This window comes from Nannospalax galili, unplaced genomic scaffold (assembly GCF_000622305.1).
Source record: "Nannospalax galili isolate Female #2095 unplaced genomic scaffold, S.galili_v1.0 scaffold54, whole genome shotgun sequence".
NCBI classification, from domain to species: Eukaryota; Metazoa; Chordata; class Mammalia; order Rodentia; family Spalacidae; genus Nannospalax; species Nannospalax galili.
This window is the reverse complement of record NW_008341028.1, coordinates 6345900-6370010: the sequence shown is the minus strand read 5'-3', so window position 1 is coordinate 6370010 and position 24111 is coordinate 6345900. Positions and strand designations below refer to the sequence as shown.

The window sequence follows — 24111 nt, the reverse complement described above, 5'->3', positions numbered from 1 at the left end:
ATGAGACTACACATCCGAGGTACTGATCAAGCCCTGAAGTGCTCCATACCTGCTTGTTTCAGATCCCTGGATGCCACTGTCCTCCCACAGCCTTTTTTCACCAACCCCACTCCTCCTGTCAGTGCCTCCCCTATAGACCCAAGTTCTTGAGAGGCTGTCAGCCTTTGAAGATGCCTTTCTACACTGAATCCACAGCCGGTACCTCCCCTGGGCTTAAGGGCTGGGCTTCTGAGCAGAGCAAGAGACTGTGAACACCAGGGTTCCAAGGGCAGCCAGGAGGGACACCTGTAGACTCACGGGTGTGTCTAGGCAGGAAGGGACCTTAGAGATCCAGTGAGGCCAAATATGGCTGCATGCTGGAGTTGAGGAAGGGCACAGGTTACACTTGAGCTTCCTGGACCTCCATCTTTAATGAGCTCCCCAGGTGGCTCTGAAAAAGGCAGCATGCAAGCACGGCTGCACTTGGATTCATTGATCAAGAGTAAAGGGCTTTCTTCTGTGTTCCACAGAAACTTCCAGCTCTTTGAGGAGGAGGGAGGTCTATGTAATTAGGACTCAGGCTCTCACCCTGCCCTGACTGCTCCATCTGAGCTGACTTTCTGTATTGAGGATCTAGGTAAGAGGTCACAGAAACTGGCTCTCCTAGCTTGACTCTTAATTTAACATCCTTTCTTGGATGAGAGAATTGAGAGCAGGGAGAGCTAGTAGCCTGCCTGAAACCACATAACAAGTGAAGGGAGCTAGAACCCAGGTCTCCTAATGCCCAAATCCCCCTGCCCCCGGAGAACAGAAAGGATGACACCACCTCTCTCACTCTCACCTACCTACTTCTCCCACCCTAACTCATTTTTGGAAAGGCTCTCTCATCATCTGTCAAGTTCCAGGTATCCAGTGTGCACAGTACTGTGGAGACCCAGCAGCAGCCAGGAAGGTGGCCCTGAACCTGGAGAGGCCTCTCCTGAGAGCCTGCTTAGGGCTGGTGAGCTTCAAAAGGGGGAAGAGAGCAAGCTGAGCCATGGAGATGCTTTTGGTTCTTTTCTTCCCTAACACATCTTTTCCAGATGACGAGAACAGTTTGGGGCTGAGAACTTTATGTTTTTAATTTGATGGTAGACAATTGCATTTCTATTTTTGACACAGCACTGAACTTGAAAATTTGCATGAATTATTAATATGCCTGGTACATGGCTGAGTTACAGTGTGGCTGGAGCTCTAGCCTGAAGCTCCTCCCAGGGAGAGCTGGGGCCAAGGAGAGGGTGGTGAGAAGAGTCCCCTATCCTATCTTCTATTGCCCAACTTTGCCACAACTTTGTTGTGGCCCCATAGGGCTTCAGCCACCCATATTCCCACTCTGAGACTGAAGGGATGATTGTTCACTGCCACCACACTGCTTCCCACAGGGCTGGGACACTACAAAAGTACAGAGAAGCTGCCAGGAGGAGCTCTGGTCCTTCAGGCCACCAGCCCCTGAGAATGTCACTGGCCTCTCTACTTGCCCAGCCATTATAAGCCCAGTGTAGGAGAGGCCCATGCAAAGAGCCTGGGAGGTATTCCCCGTCTTTTGCTGGGCTCTGAGACTTTGCAAAACAGAGAAACCAGCTAGATGGGGGCAACTCAATGTCAGTGGGCACTGGAGACAGGCAGGAAGCAGAAAGGGATGTGATTGGTCCTTCTGGAGTTCTTAGTCTCATGGTGGAAGCTAGATGGAGCATATACATGCACATGAGTGCACACATGTACATAGACACACAGGCATCCATGCAAAGGGGATGGCTAGGAGGAGGGAGGGCTGAGAAGCTGGGAAATGGGACCACTGATGGTAGAGGACCAGAGAGAGGTGCTTGAAGCTAAGGCTTGCAAACACTCAGAGTTGAAAAGGATGATTATGGAGGCATATGGCTAGCCTGAGATAGGGATCACCACCACAGCACTTTCACCAGCCACTGCTCACTGTCTCCCAGGAACAACAGCAGCCATCAGTGCAAATGCTGAGATTCTTGAAAGACTGGGCTTTCATCTTAGCCCCTTCCTTTTTGCCTCTTGTGGAATGTGATCCTCTTACAGTGAAACTGCTCTCCGATTTCCACAAAAACTTGGCTGTGGGGGCTAAAGAGATGGCTCAGCAGTTAAGAGCACTGGCTGCTCTTATAGAGGACCAGGGTTCAGTTCCTAGCACCCACATGGCAGCTAATCACTATCTGTAATGCCAGTTGCAAGGGATCTGATGACCTCCTCTGGCCTCTTCAGGTATTGCATGAACTTCATGCTCTTTACATACATGCAGGTAAAACACTAATACACATAAAAATAAAAATAAACTAATTTTAAAAACTTAGGTCTGCCTAGCTCTAGAAGGAGCAGGATTGCCACCTCACCTCATGCAACCTTCTACTGACCTCACAGTTTGAGAGCCCTCTTCAGTGGAGACACATCAGACCTGCTGCAGCTGCCAGAGCAAAGTACTTCTTATGAGGTGCCTCAGGCAACTGCCTACAGCTTGGAAATCCTAAACAGGTGCTTAAAGTGTTTTCACCCACTTGAGCAAAAAGTGTCAGGGCTGTTGAGGCCCTTGAAGATGCTGGAAAGAAACATTTTTCATACCACATTTTCCTACTGGCTAGATCACCAAGCATCCATCAGGATGAAATGATGATGATGATGATGATGATGATGATGATGATGTGGTATGTGTACATGCATGAGGGCTTAACCTACTCAAAGATTAGGAGATTTGGAGGCATAAGCATAGCCTGCTTCCCAAGTTGACTTGAATTGTTTTTTGGGGTTAGAGTATCCTCAAGCATCCTCAGACTATAAGGAAGCCCAGAACACTATGTTACTCAAGAATACCAGTGACTTACAGGGTTTGATGAGAAAGGCAGGTCCCTGTCATCCTCAGAGTCCATTCCCTTTCCTTCTACACTCTCACCTCACAGTCTTCCCTCTCTGCCCCACAGACTGTCCTCTCAGAGCCTAATTCTCAGTGTATGCAGAGGAGAAATCTGAGCTGAAAGTCTCCCACTTAATTCTTTACAACTGAATTGTATTACCTGAAAAGATGGCTGTGGTCTGGCAGGATTTTCTTAACTGAACTAGCTTCTTCAGGATTGGCAATTATTAGTGCTTAACAACTGTGTGTTGAACAAATTGATTAATTAATTGGAGGATCATCTTTAGTCTCCGTAATAGAAATAATTATCTCTGGCATGTGGCTGGAAGGGTGACCAGAGATAAGGCTAGGCTGGGATGTCAGTTTGATGAAGAGCTAAGATTTCCATGTATAGTTTTTCTTTAATTCTTTTATTTTATGTGTATGAGTGTATTGTCTACATGTAAGTGCATATCCCCTTAGAGGCAAGAAGAGGGTGTTGGATCCCCTGGAACTAGGTTATGGATGGTTGTTAGCTACCATGTGGGTGCTAGGAATCAAACCCATGTCCTCTGGAAGAACAGCAAGTGTTCTTAACCACTGAGCCATTTCTCCAGCCCCTTGTATGTACAGTTTTAAAGATATATACCACAAGGCTAATACTGGAGGGAATAGCAAAAACAGCCCTAAAGGCAAGCACTTGCAATTCTGTTAGATGTTTCTTCAAGCATCTCCTTTTATTTTTCTACCTAACATTCTTTACTGCCATTTCTTGACCTTTTCATTTTAGACATTTGTTTAGTCTATTGACTTCCTGTTATAGAATAAGATTTAGGGGCTAGTGAAATCGTTCAGTGGGTAAAGGCACTTGCAACCAGTCCTGAAGACCTGAGTTGGATCCCTGGGACCCACATGGTGGAAGGAGAGAACTGACTTCCACAAGTGTCTTCTGACATCTACACACACATCATGGCACACACATGCCCACATATATACATACATACATACATACATACATACATACATATATACATATATACAAAAATGCAAAAAAAAAGATTTAGCTCTAACACACACACACACACACACACACACACGGGCATGCACATGCAGTCCTAACCTCCCAGGGGTGTTACTTACAACTTGGGGTTACATCATTTATGACATTTATGCTAATACCCCCACATGTATATTGTTACTAATTTATCTCTACAACTCTTCAGCAGAAGTCTAAAACTCATTTCCATCAGACACATAAGGTTTTGCTTTGTTTTTTGCCTTTGTCTTCTGAGGCAGCTCTCAGAATGCTGCATGCTTATATTCCATTGTGAGCTCTTTGCTCACCACACTTTGTGGCTATCCTATCATCCAGGGCTTTCACTCACCACCGTCCTGGCATTCCCTCCCTTTCTCTTTGCTGTTGGGGTCCCTAGTTCTCAGAACCCATGCCTTTCTTTGTCCTGGATAACTCTTTTAAAATTTATTATTTATGTATTTACTTAATTAATTTATTTATTTATTTTGTATTTTTGAGACAGGGTCTCCCTGTAGCCCCAGCTGTCCTGGAACTCACTATGTAGACCAGGCTGGCCTTGAACTCACAGAGATCCACCTGCCTCTGCCTCCCAAGTGCTGGGATTAAAGGTGTACGCCACCACGCTCAGCTTAAATTTAATTTTTAAAATTACATTTTTATTTATGTGTATATGTGTATGCAGGTGCCTGAAGAGGTTAAGAGGGCATCAGATTCCCTGAAGCTAGAGTTAGTAGGCAGTTATGAGCCACCTGACATGGGTTCTGGGAACCAAAACTAGTGCCCTTGAGCCATCTCTCTAGTCCCACCCCCACCCCACCACACATTCGTCTTTTTTCTTGAGATGGGGTCTCATGTATCTCAGGCTGGTCTCAAGCTTGCTATGTAGTTGAGGATGACCTTGAATGTCTGATTCTCCTGCCTCTACCTCCCCAGTGCTGGAATTATAGCTGTGTGCCCCACACCTGGTTTATGTGGTACTGAGGATCAGACCCAGGGCTTCATGCATGCTAGACAAGCATTTTATCTAGAGCTGCAACACCAGCCCTAGATAATTCTTTTTAATGAAAAAAAGCAATAAGAAAAAGAAAAAAAAATTCTCTAGTAGTTATCTAAGAAAGCATCCATGCAGGGTTACTGTTTTTGAGGTTCAAGTCTATAAAGGCCTCCATTGAATCCCCTGCTCAGATGTTGGTTCTGGTGTGGAGTCCTAGACAAAAAGGTTTGGGGGTTTTAAAATTTATTTTTTTTTGTAGTGCTGGGACTCCAGGCCTTGTACATCCTAGGTGAATGCTATGCCTCTGAGCCGAACCCCTACCCCTTCTTGGCATGTAGTTCTATATTAAAAATTATTTCCTCTCCAAAATATTAAGATATTGCTGCATTGTCTTTTGATTTTCTGACTAAGAGGTCTAGCAACTTGATTTCTTGTTTGTGTATGTGATTGTTTTCCTCTTTCTAAAGACCTTGATGGACATTTCTTTATCTATATAAAAATGTGCAATGAGATTCCCTGCTGGGGGCCATATTGCCCATTTCCTTTCCTCCTACTTCCTTATCACTCCTCTCTCCTTCTTCCTCCCTTCCCCTTCCCCTTTCCTCCCTTTCTCCCCTCCCACACTACCTTTGGGTCCTCCACTGTGATGGCTGCTGAGTTTGGGAAAGGCATGAAGTTAAATGTGTCTCCCCAGGGGGATGTTCAACTTAGATTCAATTGAGGGTGCTCCTGTGTCTGCTCAGCTCTTCCTTGATCCCATGTGAGTGTCTTCGGCTCCACTTAACTCCCTTGACTGTCTCCCTGGGACCTTAGGAGGACAGCAATCAAATCTTACTTGATCTTTATACCCCAGGTATCTAATACAGTACCTAATGTATAGCAGGCACTTGTTAACTGTATGCTGAATGATATGAGCAAGCGAACTGGCCTCCGTGGCCCTATCTGTAAGGCGAGTGCCCAACTCTCGTGCTTACACTGGGAAGTTGGGGTGACCCCTGGGGCCCCAGCATTCCTAGGAGAGGTGACCTCCTCCACATACATCTTTGGTGCCCTGCCAAGCCTGTCCTCAATTCTGTTTCAGGGAGCCGTATGTGCCCAGCCCTGCCCACCGGGAACGTTTGGCCAGAACTGCAGCCAGGACTGTCCCTGCCACCATGGAGGCCAGTGTGACCATGTGACTGGGCAGTGCCACTGCACAGCCGGATACATGGGGGACAGGTAAGGATGGCATTAACTCTTGGCCTCACTGTTCAGTTGCTCCTATTCTCGGTAGCCTTAAAGAGAGCAGCTGAAGGATAACCAGCCCACAGTACCCCTGGCCAGCCTTCTGGCTCTTTTCTCAGAAGACATTCTGAGTCCTAACAAGAACATCTATAAGCTCACTCTGTGAGAGCAAAGCATACCCATTCCCCAGCCTGGCTGCCCTAAACTTGGGTTAACCTCCCTGGGGAAGGAGATGAGTACTAGCCCATCTCTGTCTTACTAACAGAGGGACACAATGACTCAGAGACTCCAAAGGAGCCAAGTGAGCAGTGTCAGTGACCACATCTTACACACGTTCTTCTAGAAGTGAATTTTTATTCCAAAATTGAGTTCCCTCCAAAAGACACTGGCATCAGTTTGTGTGGTCTGGAGACCTGTGGCCTGAGAGCAGGCTGGACAGGGGCATTGTATCCTAGAATGAAGCCAAACTGGCAAAGGGGACAGCGATGAGACACATAACTGGGGAATTACCATCTGGGCACATTTGCACCAGTTGGAAGAAGGCCGCCATGGGAACAGGGTGGGTGAGGTAGAAGAGGGAGAAGAAAGGCCTATGTATCTGATGGCCTGTGGAACTGGAGCTAGAGGAAGGCATTTATCCACAGACCCTAGGCCAGATCCCCTTCCTCCACCACAGTCAGCCAGAGGGACAGAGAAGAGGAGAGACCCCGTGCTTTGCCTGGCTTTGTACAGGTGGATCCACACTTCACCTCTAGCTCCTTGGACTTCCCAGACAGAGCGAGAAGAGGTATTTGTTCCCAGGTCTCTGTGTGACATCAAGGAAGCAGGGATTAAGGCTGAGTCACCCAATGAGTCCTTTCCTGTTTGTTTGTTTGTTCATTCATTCATTTGTCTGGTTGAGACAGTAGCCCAGACTGGCCTCAAACTCACTGTGTAGTCAAGGATGACCTTGAATTTCTGATCCTTCTGCCCCTACCTCCTGAGAGCTGGGATTAAGGGTGTGTTCTGCTTGTTCCTCTTCTGGATCAGGGTCTTCACGTACCACCAGTATTTCTTTATCTTGGGATGGAGGACTAAGTGCTAGGTCTACCTTCCCCTTATACCTCCATCCCAAGATAAGGAAATACCGGTGGTGCATGAAGACCCTGATCCAGAAGAGGACTCTTTTAATCCAGCCCTCATTTGTGTGTTGGGAACAAGCACCCAGGGCTCTAGCAAGCTACTGGGCACCAGACCTACCCCATTGGCCCTCAGGGTTCACCAAGTGCAGAAACAGTCCCGAGTATCTCTTCTCAGAGTCCTGCCCATGATCCCAGAGCAAAGCCCCCAAACTAGGAGCCCTCTAGCTTGTTTCCCCAGCCCACCTTGGGAGCATTTGGCTTTTCCGCCTCAACAGGCTGCCTGGTGTTTAATATTTTGTAAAATTGCCTCCATTAATTTTGTAGGTGACAGCTGCATTAGCCCACCCCAAATTATCATGAGCATATTAAAGCTGAGCAGATATAATAATGCAGGCCTCCCTGGATAGGTGGAATCCAGTGCAAATTAAACACGAAATGTAACTTGTAATTTAATTGCACAATGTATCTGGTTGTTAATGGTGATATCGGACACGTTAGATTGATATGTTGTAAAGGAAGGGTGTTTAAGTAGAAAACTAATTCCTACTGTGATTACCCTTCTGTTCCATGGGCCCCATTATTAGCATGCTTTGTGTAAAATTCATTAGCAGTCGTTGCTTGATCTCTAAATAAATAAGTTGTTTAAATTGTGAATAGGAAAAAAAAAAGTAAAAAGAGACTGATTATGGAAATGAATTACATTGTCACTATTTCATCTCTAGAATTTTTTTCCCGGGCCCATAGATTTAGTTCCCCCCACCCCTACCCCCTAAATATGGCCAGATGGAGAAATACTCTTCAAAGCAGCTCTGGGTCTGGGCTGTGTCTGTCCTGCTGGGCAGGAACAAGCAGGGATGTTCCGATGCACGGAGCAGGTATTTTCCTCTGTGCGGTTTTTCTACTGATGTCAGAGATATCAGAGGTCACCAAAACTCAAAGGTTTGTGGAGAAATCTGTTTTGAGGCTCAGCAGAGACTGGCAGTTCAGATAATAGTTTTGCAGATCTTTAATTATTCTTGATCTTCACACTATCTCATTTTCCCCTCATACCCTCCTCCAAGCCCCTTCCTCCTTTCTGCCTGCCACCTTCCAGTCCTCTCCCAGGCACTCTTCCCTTTGATCCCCTTCCTCCATCTCTCTTCCATCCTTTCTCTTCCCCAAACCTCAGCTTGGTTGACCTGCAACAGAACTAGCAGGAGGATGAGCCCTATCCTTGTAGCTACCTGTAGGCTGTGTGGGCTTGGGATAGTCACCTCGCCTGTCTTGCCTGGACCTCCTCAACTGCAAAGTGAGGATACTTGCTGTCTCTGAGGCTGGGGACAGGGTTCTGGCTGGAACTTCTGGGAGCCCTAGCCATCATTCCCCATCAGCTCCCTTTAGCCAAGTTTCTTCTCTGAGAGGGAACCCTGGTACATCTCCCTTGAGAGAAGCTTGAAAGCCAGATCCCAGTCACTCGCCTGTTCTCCTGTCACTGTGGGCATAGAACAGCAAGGACAGAGGCAGGGGCACCTGGTCTCAAGTTGCTGAGGCTAGTTCCCAGCACTCTGGCTGCTCTTATCTCCCATGTAGTTTTCTGAAGTCCACTCTGGTTGGTACTGAGCTTACCCTGCCCTATCAGTGGGGAAGAACAAGCCTCCAAAAAGTTATGGCTACATTTAAAAAAATAACAAATGAAGATGTAGCTCAGTTAATAAGAGTGCTCACCTGACATGCACAAAGCCCTGGGTTCAATCCCCAGAACTGCATTAACCTAGTATAGTGGTGCTTACCTGTAATCCCAACAGGTAGAAGAATGAGTTCAAAGTCAGCCTTGGTTACATAGCAATATATTAGGGTCGGGGGTGAGATGGCTTAGCAGGTAGAAGTGTCTACTTCTCAAAGCCTGGTGAGTTGAGTTCCATCCCTGGAACATACATAAAAGTGGAAGGAAAGAACTGACTCCACAATTTGTCCTCTGACCTCCACCTGAGCAATAATTAAAATACTTCATAATTCCTCAAGTCCATTCTACTGTTAACATTTCCAAATTCTACTTTTTTGAGCCTTTTCATGCCAGAATCTAAGGTCAGAAAGTCAGACAGGCTATGTTTTAAGAACTATAGCAAAACCATTAACAAGAGTAATATCAGGGACTGGAGAGCTGGCTCAGTAGTTAAAAGCACATACTACTCTTGCAGAGGACTTGAGTTTGGTTCCTAGCACCATCAAGCATCTCATAACCCCTGTAATGCCAGCTCCAGGGAATCTCAGGCCTCCCTCCACAGGCACCTGCATTCACACACACAGACTCCTGACACATACATAATTTATAATTTAAAATATTATGAATCTTTTTATAAGAGTAATAATAATGACTAACATTACTCTTTGGGCTCTAAAAGTCTCCTGGGTACCTTCCTGGGAAATATATATATATATATAGGGGGGTATATGCATGTGAATGCAGGTGCCTGTAAAGGCCAGAGGTATTGAATCCTCTGGAGCTAGAGCTGAAGGTAGTTGTGTGCTATCTGACATGGGTGCTAGAAACCAAACTTGGATCTTCTTCAAGAGCAGTAAGTGCTTTTTTTTTTGTAGTCTTTTTGAGACAGGGTCTCCCTGTAGCCCCAGCTGTCCTGGAACTCACTATGAAGACCAGGCTGGCCTTGAACTCACAGAGATCTGCCTGCCTCTGCCTCCCAAGTACAATAAGTGCTTTTAACCGATAAACCCTCTCTCCAGTCCCCAACATTATCTTATTTAATCTTCAAGCAATCTGAAGGTTAGTTACTAATTCATTTTATGATGAGAAAGTGGCCATCAGAAGTTTAAGTCAGCTCCCCTTTATCTGTATTACTGAAGCAGAGCTGAGAAACAGATAATCCAAAACCTCAAAGACCATTTCCCTCCAAGGTGGGAGTTGCCCCCAGGATATACCTTCTTTCCCCAGGATCTGTTGTTGTGACAATGAACTTTTACTCTCTTGGAAATAACATTGGATTACAGGGAGGGATTTTGAGGCACATTCAGGAAGCCAGGCAGCCAGCAGCAGATCACAGGGAGGATCCACATCCCACAGCTAGGAGGCTAATGAAGTAGAGCAATTCCCACAATGCCTGGAGTGCCCAGTGCCAGTTCACTGGAGCATGTGCAAGCATAAAGGGAATTTCTACCCTGAGGGAAGAGACATATTGCCCCTGATGACAGGAGAAAAGCCTTCTGCCCAAGACTCAGAAAAGCACACAGTTGTAATTCCAGCACTCAGAAAGTTGGGGCAGGGTAATTGCTATGAATTCAAGGCCAGTCTGGGCTATATAGTAAGTTCCAGGCTAGTAGAACCACAAGCAAGATGCAGTCTTAGAAAAACAAGAAACAAAGCTGGGTGTGGTGGCTCATGTCTATGATCCAAACACTTTAGAAGCTAAGGCAGGAGGGTCACTATGGGTCACAGTCAGCCCAGACTACATAGTGAATGTCAAGACATTTTTAACTAGAGCGAGACCCTGTCTTAAACAACAAAAACTTAAGAGGCTCAGAAAACACAGTGTATAACAATGAAACCTGGTCTGGGGGTGTGGAACAGTTGGTACAGCACTATGATGCTTCGCATGCATAAAGCCCTGGGTTGGATCCCCAGCACCATATGAGCTGGGTATGGTGATGCATGTCTGCAACCCCAGCACTTGAGAAGTGGAGGCAGGAGGAAGTTCAAGGTTATCTTTGGCTATACAGTGAGTTCAAGGCCAACCTGGACCATGTGAGACCCTGTTTCAAAGAGAGGGAAAATGAAAGACTACTTCATTTTTCCAGACTGCTACTGACTATAAGATGCATCTTTTTATATACTGCTCAGAATGAAAAACACTGATAATTAAGCCAGGACATGACATCCATTATAAGCTTTATCTGATTTCAAAGATGCTAAAATACATTTTAAAGCAGAAAACCTATTGTTAACGGCTTTGGTATTTTAGTGTTTGAAGATGAAACCAGTTTGAAGATGAATGGTAAGAATCATTGCATGCCTATGTAATGTATTTAATGCCACTCAGCCACACTTGATGTTGTGAATGGTGAATTTTATATTATACATCATCTTTGTCTGTTCATGCTGCTATGACAAAATATCAAGGTCTGGTAATTTATAAATACAGCAGCTGGCTCTCACAGTTCTGTAGCCTAGGAAGCTAAGTTCAAGGTGACAGCAGATTTAGTTACTGCTTCCAAGGAGACACCTTGACTGCTGTGTCCTCAGGTGATAGAAGGAACCTAGCTAGTTCCCTGTAGCCTTTTCATAAGAGATCAGATCAGGGAATGGAAAGATGGCTCAGCAGTTGAGAGTGCTTGCTGCTTTTGCAGATGACTAGAGTTCAGTTGCTAACACCCAGGTTGGGTGGCTCACAACCACCTATAACTTCAGCTCCAGGTGATCTGACACCCTCTTCTGGCCACTTCAGGCACTCGCATGCATGTTCTCATAGACACACACACACACACACACACACACACACACACACACACAAATACACATAAATAATTTTTTTTTCACAAAAAGAGAGAGCATTGATCTACTCCATTCATAGGGAAGAACCTTTGTGGTCTTTTTAAAATTTTTCTTCTTTTGAGACAGGGTCTCACTATGTAGCCCTGGCTGGCCTAGAACTGGCTACGTAGAACAGGCTGGCCTCAAACTCACAGAGATTCACCTGCCTCTACATCCCTAAGTGCTAGGATTAAAGGCATGAGCCACCACACAGCAAGACCATACTTCTTAGGGGCTGGAGAGATGGCTTAGTGGTTAAGAGCACTGGTTGCTCTTGCAGAGGACCCAGGTTCAAATCCCAGCACCTACCTGGGTGCTAACAACCATCTGTAACTCCATTTCTAGGGGATCCAACACCCTCTTCTGTCCTCTGCAGGCCCTGCAATACAGGTGCACTTACACACATGCAGGTTTAAAACACATACACATAAAATTTTATTTTAAAAAATAAATAAAAATTTTTTTAAAAGACAACACCTCTTAATACTGTTATGTTGGAATTAAGTTTCATCATGAAGGACCAGGGTTGTAGTTCAGTTGGTAAAAGTACTTGCCTAGCATGCACAAAGCCCTGGGTTCCTTCCCTAGCACCATATAACCCAGGCATGGTGGCATAATCCCAGCACTTAGGAGATGGAGGCAGAATTAGTTCAAGGTCATCCTTAGCTACATAGTGAATTTGAGGCCAGCCTGGGCCACATGAGACTCTATTCTAAATATAAATAATTTATAACAAAAAACTTTTATCATGAATTTTGAAAGAGACATAAACATTTAAACCACAGCGCATGTATTTTATCACAATTTCTTTTTAATGAAAAAGAAATGTGAGGCTTAGCATCAGTGTCATTTAATCGTACAAGCTTCTTGCTGAGCTGCTGAAAAGACCTGGGGTGAAGAACTCCATGATACTTCCTGGAGAAGGGGAGGAGATTGGGAGGGATGGAACAGGCCAGGCAAGGCCAGGCCTAGAAGTGATGAGGGAGCCATGCAGGTGCATCTGGGAGGTCAGGTAAGGGCTCCTGCCCACAGCTCTGCCCCACAGATGCACCTAGAAGGCTAGGCAAGGCCTCCAGCCCACAGCTCTGCTCTCCCACAGGTGCCAAGAGGAATGCCCCTTCGGAACCTTTGGCTTCCAGTGTTCCCAGCGTTGTGACTGCCATAACGGAGGCCAGTGTTCACCTACCACAGGTGCCTGTGAGTGTGAACCTGGCTACAAGGGCCCTAGCTGCCAGGAGCGGTTGTGCCCCGAAGGCCTGCATGGCCCAGGCTGCACCTTGCCCTGCCCCTGTGACACAGACAACACTATCAGGTATGAGCTGGGGACAGGTGAACCAGGGGCAGGAGCAGGGTGGGTGGGTGGGGAGGGGACTTCCCAGGCCATGGTCCTACCTCCAGAGTAACCATCCAACCAGATGGGAAAAGAACCCAGATGGGAGACCTCAGCCATCAATGCCTTAATTTCTTTGATGAAAGGTGAAGGCCAAGGCCACCCATCTAGAGTCAGGACTAGACCCTAGGTCACCTACCTCTATCTGCCATGCCCAGCTGCCCACACTTCACAATGGATCAATCTGAACTCTCACACAGGAGTGAGGAGGCAGCCTGGTGACCCATAGGGACACGAAATAGGAACAATCCTGAGGGCCAGGATGGGTTAGGATGACAGGGCTCAGCGTACCATGGCTGGTGGAATATCCTGGAGACTACTTCTCACATTGAGCATCTAATTAGAAGCAGGAGCTAGTGCTATAGAAGGCCTATCCGAGGACTTTCTAGACTTTCCTAGAAGCCCTAGCCAGGTGAAAGAGCAGGATGGGCAGGGTTCAGCCTTGGCAAGGGGTCAGCCATTCCCTGCATCTCTGCCCATAGTAGCTTGGGGACATATGGGCAGAAGCAGGTCCCTCTCCTGATTCTGGAGAGGGCTGAGGCTAGGAAGCAGAGATACAAGAGGTCCCAGCCTCCTCTTCCACCCCTTTTCCTTCCAGCCTCCCACTCCTGCTAGCCCTGCCTTCTATTAATAAATAGGGCTGTCAGCCCCAGAGACGCCACACAGCCCTCTGCTTGGCTGCATATTTATGGGATAGTAGAGGGTGGGGAAGCAGCCTTTTCCCCAGCCCAGGAACATTATAGGAGATCAAGCTGGCCCAGGAGGTGGATGCTGTGCTGTTGACTGGACAAAGATCACCTTAGCTCTGCAGCCTAGCTCTGAGGCCACATGGTAAACCCCAGGCTCCTCTCCACCTCTAGCACTTGATGTTTCACAAATCACCCTGGAGCCTTGGGTCACTGCAAGCAGAAGCATCTTAGCATGAGTCATGGCTCAGGCAAGAATGATCTCATAGTCCCTGGAACTGAGTGGCGGGGGTGGTACTCAGAAAGGAGAGCATCTCGGAACTGTGCAGAGAGGTCCTGGAGTCAAGACAACTGGACTCCATATGACCTGAGCATCTCTGTGTTCTGTTATTCATTCAACCAACATGGAGAGCCCACAGGGCAGAACAGGGCCATGAGGAACAAGCCCAGTCTAGCCCTTAGGACCTCAGAGTATGAGTGCTCATCCACACTGGGTGTTTTCTAGCACATTCTTGAAATGTGAGGCAGCACTAGTAGTGACTTACAGCCCTCTTTATGTCTTGTTGGACAAGGAAATCCCATCAACCAAACCATGTCATACCATTAAATGTGGAGCACACCCAAGGCCAGAGGTTAGAAAATCTTAGGATGGAAATATATGTGACTGGTTCTACTGGGTCCCAACATGTGTCCAAGTCACTATGACCTAGGGTAAGCGCAAGAAAGTTCACAGTAAACCACTATATTGGTCAGGGAAGGCATCCTGAAAGAAGTACCATTTGAACTGACCTTATAGTATGAGAGGTTTAAGCCTCTAAATACAGAGGTCCCACCACATGACTGGACAGGGAATGATCAACTGGCTCACATACTCCAAGGTGGAGGAAAGCATGGGGCCACCACATTCCTGCTGGAACAGGAAGCAAGGTGGCTATTGGGATCCCCATTGAGGAAGAATCCCCACCACAGAGAGCAACCTAAAACCCCAAATTAAAGAGCTATTGCTTTCCTCTCCTGCCTGAGCAACAGTGCCCTGCATAATTTATCTTTTCACTGAAGGAGTCCTCTATGCATTATTAATCTGGAAGGACTCCCTCTTCTCCATCGCTAATCTCAGCCCATCCAATATTAATGATTATTTGCTTTACTGTCTTTAACGTGCGTCATGTTTCAGGGACTGGGAAGCAGGAACACTTCTTAGGCATGGGGCATCAGAGGGTGCCTGCCAGCCCAGCCCCAGGCAGGCTGCTAAGAATCCAAAGCACCACCCCCTGAGCCTGGTCCCAAACCTGAACCCCTGAGGTCACCAACAACCTGCCCTGGCAATCTCTGTCACCACTATCTCAGTGTTCCATGACAAGCATCACTGGATTTGTCTTAACTGGTATATCCTTCTAGGTGCTCCATCCATTAGCTGATGTCTGTCCCATTTTGCTTTTTTTGGGGGGGGGGTCTTTTTGAGACAGGGTCTCCCTGTAGCCACAGCTGTCCTGGAACTCACTATGTAGACCAGGCTGGCCTTGAACTCACAGAGATCTTCTGCCTGCCTCTGCCTCCCAAGTGCTGGGATTAAAGGCGTGTGCCACCACACCCAGCCCATTTTGCTTTTTAAATATTTGCCCGTCTCTTGGCATGTTGTCCCATGACTGAGGTGCTGATACAAAGTATTTGCTCAATCTGTCTCCAGCATTTCACCTTGCCAGCAGTTACATGGGGCTGTCATGTGCTCTATAGAATGTTTAGCAGGGTCCCTGGCTTCTACCAACTAGATGCTGTAGCAGTCCCCTTCTCACCACCAAACATGTTTCCAGTCAGTGTTAAACATCCAGGTAGGGTAGAGAAGGCAAGAGGTCTGAGATGTGAGCCTCTGGTCTCATTGAACTCATACTGCCCTTGACTTTGTTCTCGTGAATGTAGAGAGCAAGTCTCTTCCTCTGTGTAGACACAGTTTAGCCCCTATTCTCCCATGAGCCTTTGACTCACTGTAGAGCCTTCTCTTAAGGTTCAAAAATAAATAATAAATAAAGGCTTAGGGCTAAGAATGTGGCTAAGTTTGCAGAATGCATGCCTAGCATGCATATAGCCCTGGGTTCAATGCCCAGCACAGCATAAATGGGGCATGGTGGCTCATGCCTATAATCTCAACACTTGGGAGGTACAAGCAAAAGGATCCAAAGTTCAAGGTCATCTTTGACTATGTAGTTTGAGGCCAAGTTAGGCTACCTGACACCCCCATCCCATCTCATAAAAAGAAAGATAAAAAAGGAGGAAGGAAGGAAGGAAGGAGAAGGAAGGAAGGAAGGAAGGAAGGAAGGAAGGAAGGAAAGAAAGAAAGAAATGAAAGACCTGTAATTCCTAATCTTAAAACAGTTAAGTTGCAAATAATGGGCAACGGTTGGCTGCCCTGGGTCCTGGATGCAGACCTACTTGTGTCTAATAAAACGTACAGGCCCTTCTCTTTACACCTATCTCCCAGTCTGTCCAACACTTTGCATCAGTGGGGGAAACTTCTTATTTCTGGAAGTGAAGCTCCTACCCAGCTCCCAGAAGCCTTGCCTCGTTTGTGGCAAACTTCCACAGACTTGCGACAAACCACAGCTTCAGATCTTCAGCATCTTTCTGGGGAGACATAGGACTCTAACCCCAGCCAAAGAAAGCCCTGGTCCCCAGCTGTGCCTCAGCCTCTCCCTGCTCAGTCCCCTGACCCCTCTAGTGGGTTTCTGTACAGTCATGCAGCCTGGAAAGGAGCTGGGCTGGTGCACTTCCTTGCACTTTGTTCCCTCTATCAGCTCTGTGCAGCACACAAAAGATTACTCCTTCACAGCACAGTCACCTTGAGGACAGTGCTTGGGTGTCAGGCCTCTTAAATGTCCCCTCTGCAATTGGATTGTCATAGATGAATTCCAGGAGCCATGATGGTGGATTACCTTTGAAAGATTTGATTTAGCCAGCAGATGCCACAGAGATAGGAATCTCATCAGGGCTGAAAGAAAGGCAGAAAAATCCACCCTGCAAAGCTGCCTGCATTGTGCAGCTTTCGGCTCCTGTTAGCTTGTGATTAATCTGTGTCTGGGGAAAAGAGAAAAGGGAGGAGACCTGACACAGCGGAGGCAAAGTACCAGTGATGAGAACTTGGGCCTGGACCTGCCCAGCACTGCCTGGCCTGCCAGGTAACCCATGAAAACAGGAACCCTCATTGGGAGGAAGGGATTCCTGGGCAGGGGACATGCAAGTCTCTCTGCTGAGGGGCAAAGGCACAAAGCATAGTCATCACAGTTCTCAGTAATAGCCACTGTCAGCCAGGAGTGGGGGATGCATGCCTGTAAATCCTAGCACCCAGGAGGCTGAGGCAGAAGGATTGTCATGAATATGAAGTCACTCTAGGCTTCATAGTGAGACCCTGACTCAAAAAAAAAGGGGGGGTGGGGAGGGAGAGATGGCTCAGCCATGAAGAACACTGGCTTCTCTTGCAGAGGACCTAGGTTCAGTTCCCAGCACCCACATGGCTCCTAATAACCATCTGTAACTCCAGCTCCAGGGGATTTGACACCCCCCTCTGACTTCTGTGGGCATTGCACAACACAGGTACACTTACATACATGCAGGCAACACACTCATACACATAAAAATAAAATAAAATAAAAATACTAAATAAAATCTTGGGGTTGGAGAGATGGCTCAGCAGTTAAGAACACTGGCTGTTCTTGCAGAGGACCTGGGTTTGGTTCCCAGCACCCACATGGTGACTAACAACCACCCATAACTCCAGTTCCAGGGGAACCAATGCCCTCTTCTGACCTCCATGGGCACTGCACAACATGGGTCCCCCTGCCTACATGTAGGCAATACACAAAATAAAAATAATAAAAGAAATATTAAAAGAAAAGCAAAATCACTGTCAGCCATCATTCCTCAGCATCTTTTAAAAAAAGATTTATTTTTATTTGTGTGTGTGTGTGTGTGTGTGTGTGTGTGTGTGTGTGTGTGTGTTTGTGCATGTGCATGTGCTGTAGCCGGAAGAGGGTGTCACATCCTCGTAGCTGGAGTTACAGGCAGTGGTGAGCTGCCTGGTGTGGGTGCTGGGAACGAACTAGGGCCCTCTGGAAGAACAGCAAGCCCTTTTAACTACTGAGTCATCTCTCCAACTACCCCCCACCCCTCAAAGGAACTTTTGGGGTTTTGTAACACAAGCAATTAATTAAGAGGCTAAATGTCAGGGTGAGTATGGAGGTACACACCTTTAATCCTAGCACTCCAGAGGCAGATGTAGGTGGATTACTGTGAGTTCCAGGCCAGCCTGGTCTACGTAGGGAGTTCCAGGTCAGGCAGGGCTAAATGGTGAGGACTCTGTCTCAAAAAAAGCAAAACAAGCCTGGAGAGATAGCTCAGAAGCTAAGAGTACTTGCTACTCTTGAAGAGGCCCTGGGTTGGGTTCCCAGCACCCACATGGAGCTAACAGTCCTTAACCAGCTCCAGAGGATCCGACACCCTCTTCTGACCCCTGTGGGGATTACACACGTAATTACACTTACATACAGTCAGGCAAAACACTCATACACATAAAATAAAAATAAACACTTTAATTTTTGACAGATTTTTTTTTCTTTTTTTACTTTTTTTTAAAAAAGGAAAAAGGTTCTGGAGAGAATGCTGGCTGCTCTTGCCAAGGACCCAGGTTTGGTTCCCTACATGGTGACTGACAACTATCCATAACTCCAGTTCCAGAAGATCTGATGCCCTCTTCTGACCTTTGCATGGCACAGGTGCACTTACATACATGCACATGCAGACAGTATATTCATATACATACACATAAAAATAAAAATTTCTTTTAAAAAAAGGAATGACTTCAGATTTAGTCTAGAACCTTCTGGTTCTCTGAGTAAAAAAGCAGCCTTAGTGTGTAGATACCCTGGCTGAGTGAGGGTTCTTAGAAGCAGGATGCTCCAGCTCAAAGTAGCTAGAGTCTTTTCACAAGGCCTATGATAATGAATCCAGCAAGGACACTGAGGAAACAGAGGTGGAAGGAGAATATTTTATCTGGAGAGCAGAGATTTCTTAGCATCACCAGGAAGAGAGTAGAAGGCTGCAGCTGCCTGCTGGGTCTAACCAAGTCAAAGATGTCAGTGTTCATGACCAAAACTGAGCTGGTCCCTGTAACCCTAAGACTGAACCCCAAAGGAGGCCCTGGAAAATTGGAACCTAGAAAGGCAGGAAGACCTCTATTAATTTTCTTTTTTAAAGAGAGAGAGAGAGAGAGAGAGAGAGAGAGAGAGAGAGAAAGAGAGAGAACTAAAGAGGGCCAGGGACACCCTCCAAGTTGGGTCATACACATGTGTCACCATGTCCCCTTCTAGGACTTGGGGATCAAGGAGAGATATTTATAGAACCATAATGGTCAGAAAATGTTGCACATTCATGCCTTATACTCTTCCTTTGCTCTCCATTTGCAATGTTCATTGTGTTGTATCTGTTAATAAATGGGACAGATGTTCCATTTGGGAAAGTTAGAGAATACTAGACAGTAAAAGAACTCAGAGTCACCCATGACTTCCCAGCTCATGGGTAAGTGCAAAAGCCACTTTGCTGTCATTTATTCATTCTTCATCTTTGTCTGTATTTATGTCACTTTTTTTTATGTGTGTGCACGTGTGTGTGAATGTACATGTGGAGGCTATAGGCCAGTATCAACAATTCCTCAATTGTTCTCCACTTTATTATTTATTCATTCATTCATTCATTCATTCATTCATTTATTGGTCTTTTTGAGACAGGGTCTCTCTGTAGCCCCAGCCAGCCTGGAATTCACTATATAGACCAGGCTGGCCTTGAACTCGCAGAGATCTATGTGTCACTGCCTCCCAAGTGCTGGGATTAAAGGTGTGCACCACCATACCTGGCTTGCTCTCCACTTTGTTTTTAAGATTTTTTAAATTATGTGTATGTGTCTGTGTTTGTGTGGGGGTTTGTGCACAGGAATGCAAGTGTTCACAGAGGCAGAGACACCATATCCCCTAGAGTTAGAGACAGTTGTGAGCTGCCCATTGTAAACACTGGGAACCCAACCTGGGTCCTCTGCAAGAGCAGCAAGTGCTCTTAACTGCTAAGCCATCTCTCCAGCCCTATTTACCTTATGTTTTAAGATAGTGCCCCCCCCAACTTGAACTCACCAGTTGCCTAGCTGACTGGTCACTGAGCCCCAGGGATCTATCAGTCTCCAGCCCTAAGCCCTGAGGTTACAGTTGGATACCACCATACCTGGATCCAAACTCATGCTTGTGTAGCAAGCACCTTACCAACTGAACCATCTCCCCAGCCCCTTATATTACTTCTTTTTTAAAAAAAATTTAGTTATTATTTTTTATTTTATGTGTATGTGTGTATTGTCTGCAGGTAGGTAACTGCACCCATGTCGTGAAATGCCCGAGGAGATCAGAAGAGGCTGTCAGATCCCCTGGGACTGGAGTTATTAACAATCGTTAGCTGTTATGTGGGTGCTGGGATATGAACCAGGGTCTTTCTGCAAAACAGTCGCTGTTCTTAACCCCTGAGCCATCTCTCCAGTCCTTTATTTTTATTTTATGTGTATTGCCTGCGTGTATGTGAGTGCACTCATGTCGTGCAGTGCTGTGGTGGTTAGAAGAGAGCATCAGATTCCCCTGTAAGTGGAGTTAAGGACAGTTCTTAGCTACCATGTGGGTACTGGGAATTGAACTCGGGTCCTCTGCAAGAGCAGTCATTGCTCTTACTGGAGTTACTGACAGTTGTTAGCTGCCATGTGGGTGCTGGGATTCAAACCCAGGTCTTCTGCAAGAACAACCAGTGTTCTTGCCATTTCTCCAGCCAGCCCCATGTTATTTTTTCATACTTTAAACCATGACTTTGGTTTGGGGGTGGAGTGGTTTTTTGCCTGAGAATTTGTTTGTTTGATGTTTTGCTTCTTGTTGTGAGGTGGTTGTTTGGTGGTGGTGGTGGTGATGGTTTTGGTACTGATCTTTGGACCCAATGCCTCAAGCATGTTAGGTAGGCATTGAGTTATATCCCCAACCTTCAAATCATGATCCTGTATGTGATTAACAAATTTACTTGATCATTATATCAGATATTTGGGGATATAATGCCTACCTCTTTAAATTCCTTCTTCAGGATGGTCATAACACATTTAACTAGCACCCTCTTGTCAGAGGCAATGTGAAGCTCAGAAACATGGCCAGACCTGGGTTCAAATCCCAGATCTACCACTCATCCACTTAGCAAGTCCCAGAACCTCCAGGTGCCACCTGTGAAATGGAGGCTCACATTCCTACTTCACAGGCTTACAGAAGATAAGAAATATGTGTGTAAAGTGCCTGGTGCTTTAATAGCCTGGTCACATATTATTTATTATTATTCAAATTGCTTCCATTTTCTGCTATTATAAATAATGCTTCGGGGAAGATCTCTCTATGCATAAATCTTCCTCCACAACCATGGTTATTTCCTTAGGATAGATTCTTAGAACTGGAATTACAAGGCCAAGGCATCTGCATATTTTTAGGTCTCCTGATATGTAACCTCGGATTGTTTGGAAACCTTTAACAGCATTTAAAAAGATCATTGGTGTTTTGATAGCAAGAAGGTGATAGCCAATTGTTGTTTTGACTGGATGATTAATGAGACCAAACATTTTCTGAAGTGATTATTAGCTACTGGTACTTACTATTCCAGAATTGTCTGCTCCTGTCCACCCCCTCATTTTCTATAAGAACACCAGGGCCCACAGAAGAGAAGCTGGCTGGGCTATTCACAATTAGTCTGTTCATTAATTTGTTCACATTCAGTACTTCCCCTGTGCCAGGAACCCTGCTGAGCCCTGAGAGGTGACAAAACAGACAAGGGCTCTCCCCCAGGGAGCTGCAACCTAGTGGGGCAGACAGATGACAAACAAGTCAACAGACACAGGAAATAATTAAACACAGAGGGCTGGGGTTGTAGCTCAGTTGGTAGATTGTTTGCCTACTGTTCACAAAGTTCTGAGTTTGAACCCCAGCACAGCATGAAGCCAGACATGGTGATGCACATCTGTCATCCTAGCACTGGGGAGGTGGAGGCAGGAGGATCAGAAGTTCAGGGTTGAGGGCTGGTGAGATGCCTGGCACCTGCCATCAAGTCTGACGACCCGAGTTCGATTTTCAGGGTCTACATGGTTGAAAGAGAGAGTCAATTCCTATAAGTTGTTTTCAGGCCTGCACACGTGCCGTGGTCAAGTGTGACCATACATGTATACGGAGAATAATTAAAAGTAATTAAACGTGGTAAAAGCAGTGTGTATTCCCACATGTGTAACTGGGCAGTGAATATGAGCCAGGAACTGAGACCAACCACCAAACACCTTGTGGAACTTAGAGGAACAAAGAATAGCTCCAGGTCCTTTCTGCCCCATGAAGGACTCTTTGGATGGGGCCTGAGCTGGACTCTAGGTCAGGGAGGAGGTGACACGGGAGTCTTAACAGCTTGTCTCTACCACTCCGTACCACTTCTGATGTGTTAGTCTGGGCTGGTCCAGAAGCAGATGCCAAGTGGGAGAGGTTCAAGGTAGGCATTTAGTTCAGTAGTAAAGAAAGTGCTTGCCTCGCATGCAGACAGCCCTGGATTGGATCCCCAACATTGCGCAAAAGAGAGATTTGCTACAGGACAGGTCTTGGGGGGTATGGAAAGGAACTGGGGAGCTGGGAGCAGCTATTGAGCCTAACTCATGTGAGAGAGGGATGGAGGGTGGCAAGAGTATTAGCTCACACCCGTTCTGGGAAACTGTGGCTAGCTGAGGATTCTTGAAGCCTAAGGAACCCATCAGAGGAGACCAGACCTCCCAGGAACGGCTCATCTTAGCATTGCTGCTGAGAACATCCCAGAGAAAGTGGGCTCTAGATATGAAACTCGGAAGATGGTGCCATAAGCCAGTTATCCCCACAGGAACCAGGTGCTCTAAGTGGCACACAGTCACCACATTTTGTGTCTCCTGATCTGGATTGGATATTGGCTGCTGGACCAAACTATTGTCAGCCAGAGGTTGCTCCCTCTCCAGGGTTATACCAGGCAGCCCCTGCCTCCTGTCAATGGTCCTTTCCATGGCCTTGACAAATAGAAATGGAAAGGATAGATTTTTAGAAATCTATGATTAAAGCCCATAAGAAAGCCCAGGTAGAAGTTCTCTTAGGTGCAGACATTGCCAAAAGGGAGACAACCTCTGCCCTGAGTCTTGTTTTAACTCTACCAATGTTGACTGAGAGCCTGCAGTAGGAAGAATTCCTGTTGTCATGGCTACCTTGTCACACTTGTCCCCACCTTAGGTATCAGCCTTGGGTGAGAGGTAGGTGAAGCTATGGACCCCATAGTCTATAATGCAAGGGAGCAAAGATACAGCCCTCTGCTTTGGTCTCTGAGTTAGTTTTATAAAGAGTGCATGCTTGTGGGGGAGGGGCTATAGCTCAGTTGGCAGAAGTATTTCCCTAGCATGCACAAAGCCCTGTTCCCCAGCACTACATAAGCCCAGCATGGTGGCATACACCTGTAATCCCAGCACTTGAGAGGTGGAGACTGAAGGATTGGAGGTTCAAGGTCATCCTCAACTACATAGAGTTCAAAGCTGGCCTAGGTTACCTGAGATCCTGACTCAAAAATACAAAACAAAACAACAACAAAAGTCCCTGTTTTGGAGTCAGAAGGCCTGGGTTCTAATCCTGATCTCACTACCTCCCTACTGTGTATCTTTAGGAAAGTTACAAACCACTATGAGTCTCCATTTCTGGAGACTAATGATGCCATGCGAGATCCTGGCATAATCTCATAAACAAACAAGGCACAGACTTAACTTATCCATGGAGGTCCTTTGGTCTCACTACCCTGGGCAGACCAGACGTGGGGAAGGCAGAGGGAAAGACAAGGACCACAACCCTGACTGCACTAAACTCTGATCACTTCTCTCCTTGGCTCAGCTGCCATCCCGTCACTGGAGCCTGTACCTGCCAACCAGGCTGGTCTGGCCACTACTGCAATGAGTCCTGCCCTGCCGGATACTATGGTGACAGCTGCCAGCTGCCCTGCACCTGCCAGAATGGTGCTGACTGCCACAGCATCACCGGTGGCTGCACTTGTGCTCCAGGCTTCATGGTAAGTTGGTAAGAACCTCTCATGGCTTCTCTGGTCCCCATTGGGCCAGCCCCCCATACTTCTTAGCAAACTGAAGTATGACCCCATACCCAGAAATGAAGGATAGACTGTCTTTGTGTT

The 24111-nt window shown here is 46.5% G+C and overlaps 1 protein-coding gene across 13 annotated transcripts in view; it reads left to right on the top strand.

Annotated features, from left to right (window-relative positions):
- Positions 1–24111, top strand: part of Megf11 (multiple EGF like domains 11) — a 373828-nt gene that overhangs the window by 291300 nt on the left and 58417 nt on the right. For all 13 annotated transcript variants that reach the window (XM_008836329.3, XM_008836328.3, XM_008836330.3 and 10 more), the window contains 3 exons: positions 5981–6117; positions 12866–13078; positions 23817–23991. In XM_008836329.3, coding sequence (XP_008834551.1) covers positions 5981–6117; positions 12866–13078; positions 23817–23991 — 525 coding nt within the window. The remainder of the gene's footprint in view (positions 1–5980; positions 6118–12865; positions 13079–23816; positions 23992–24111) is intronic.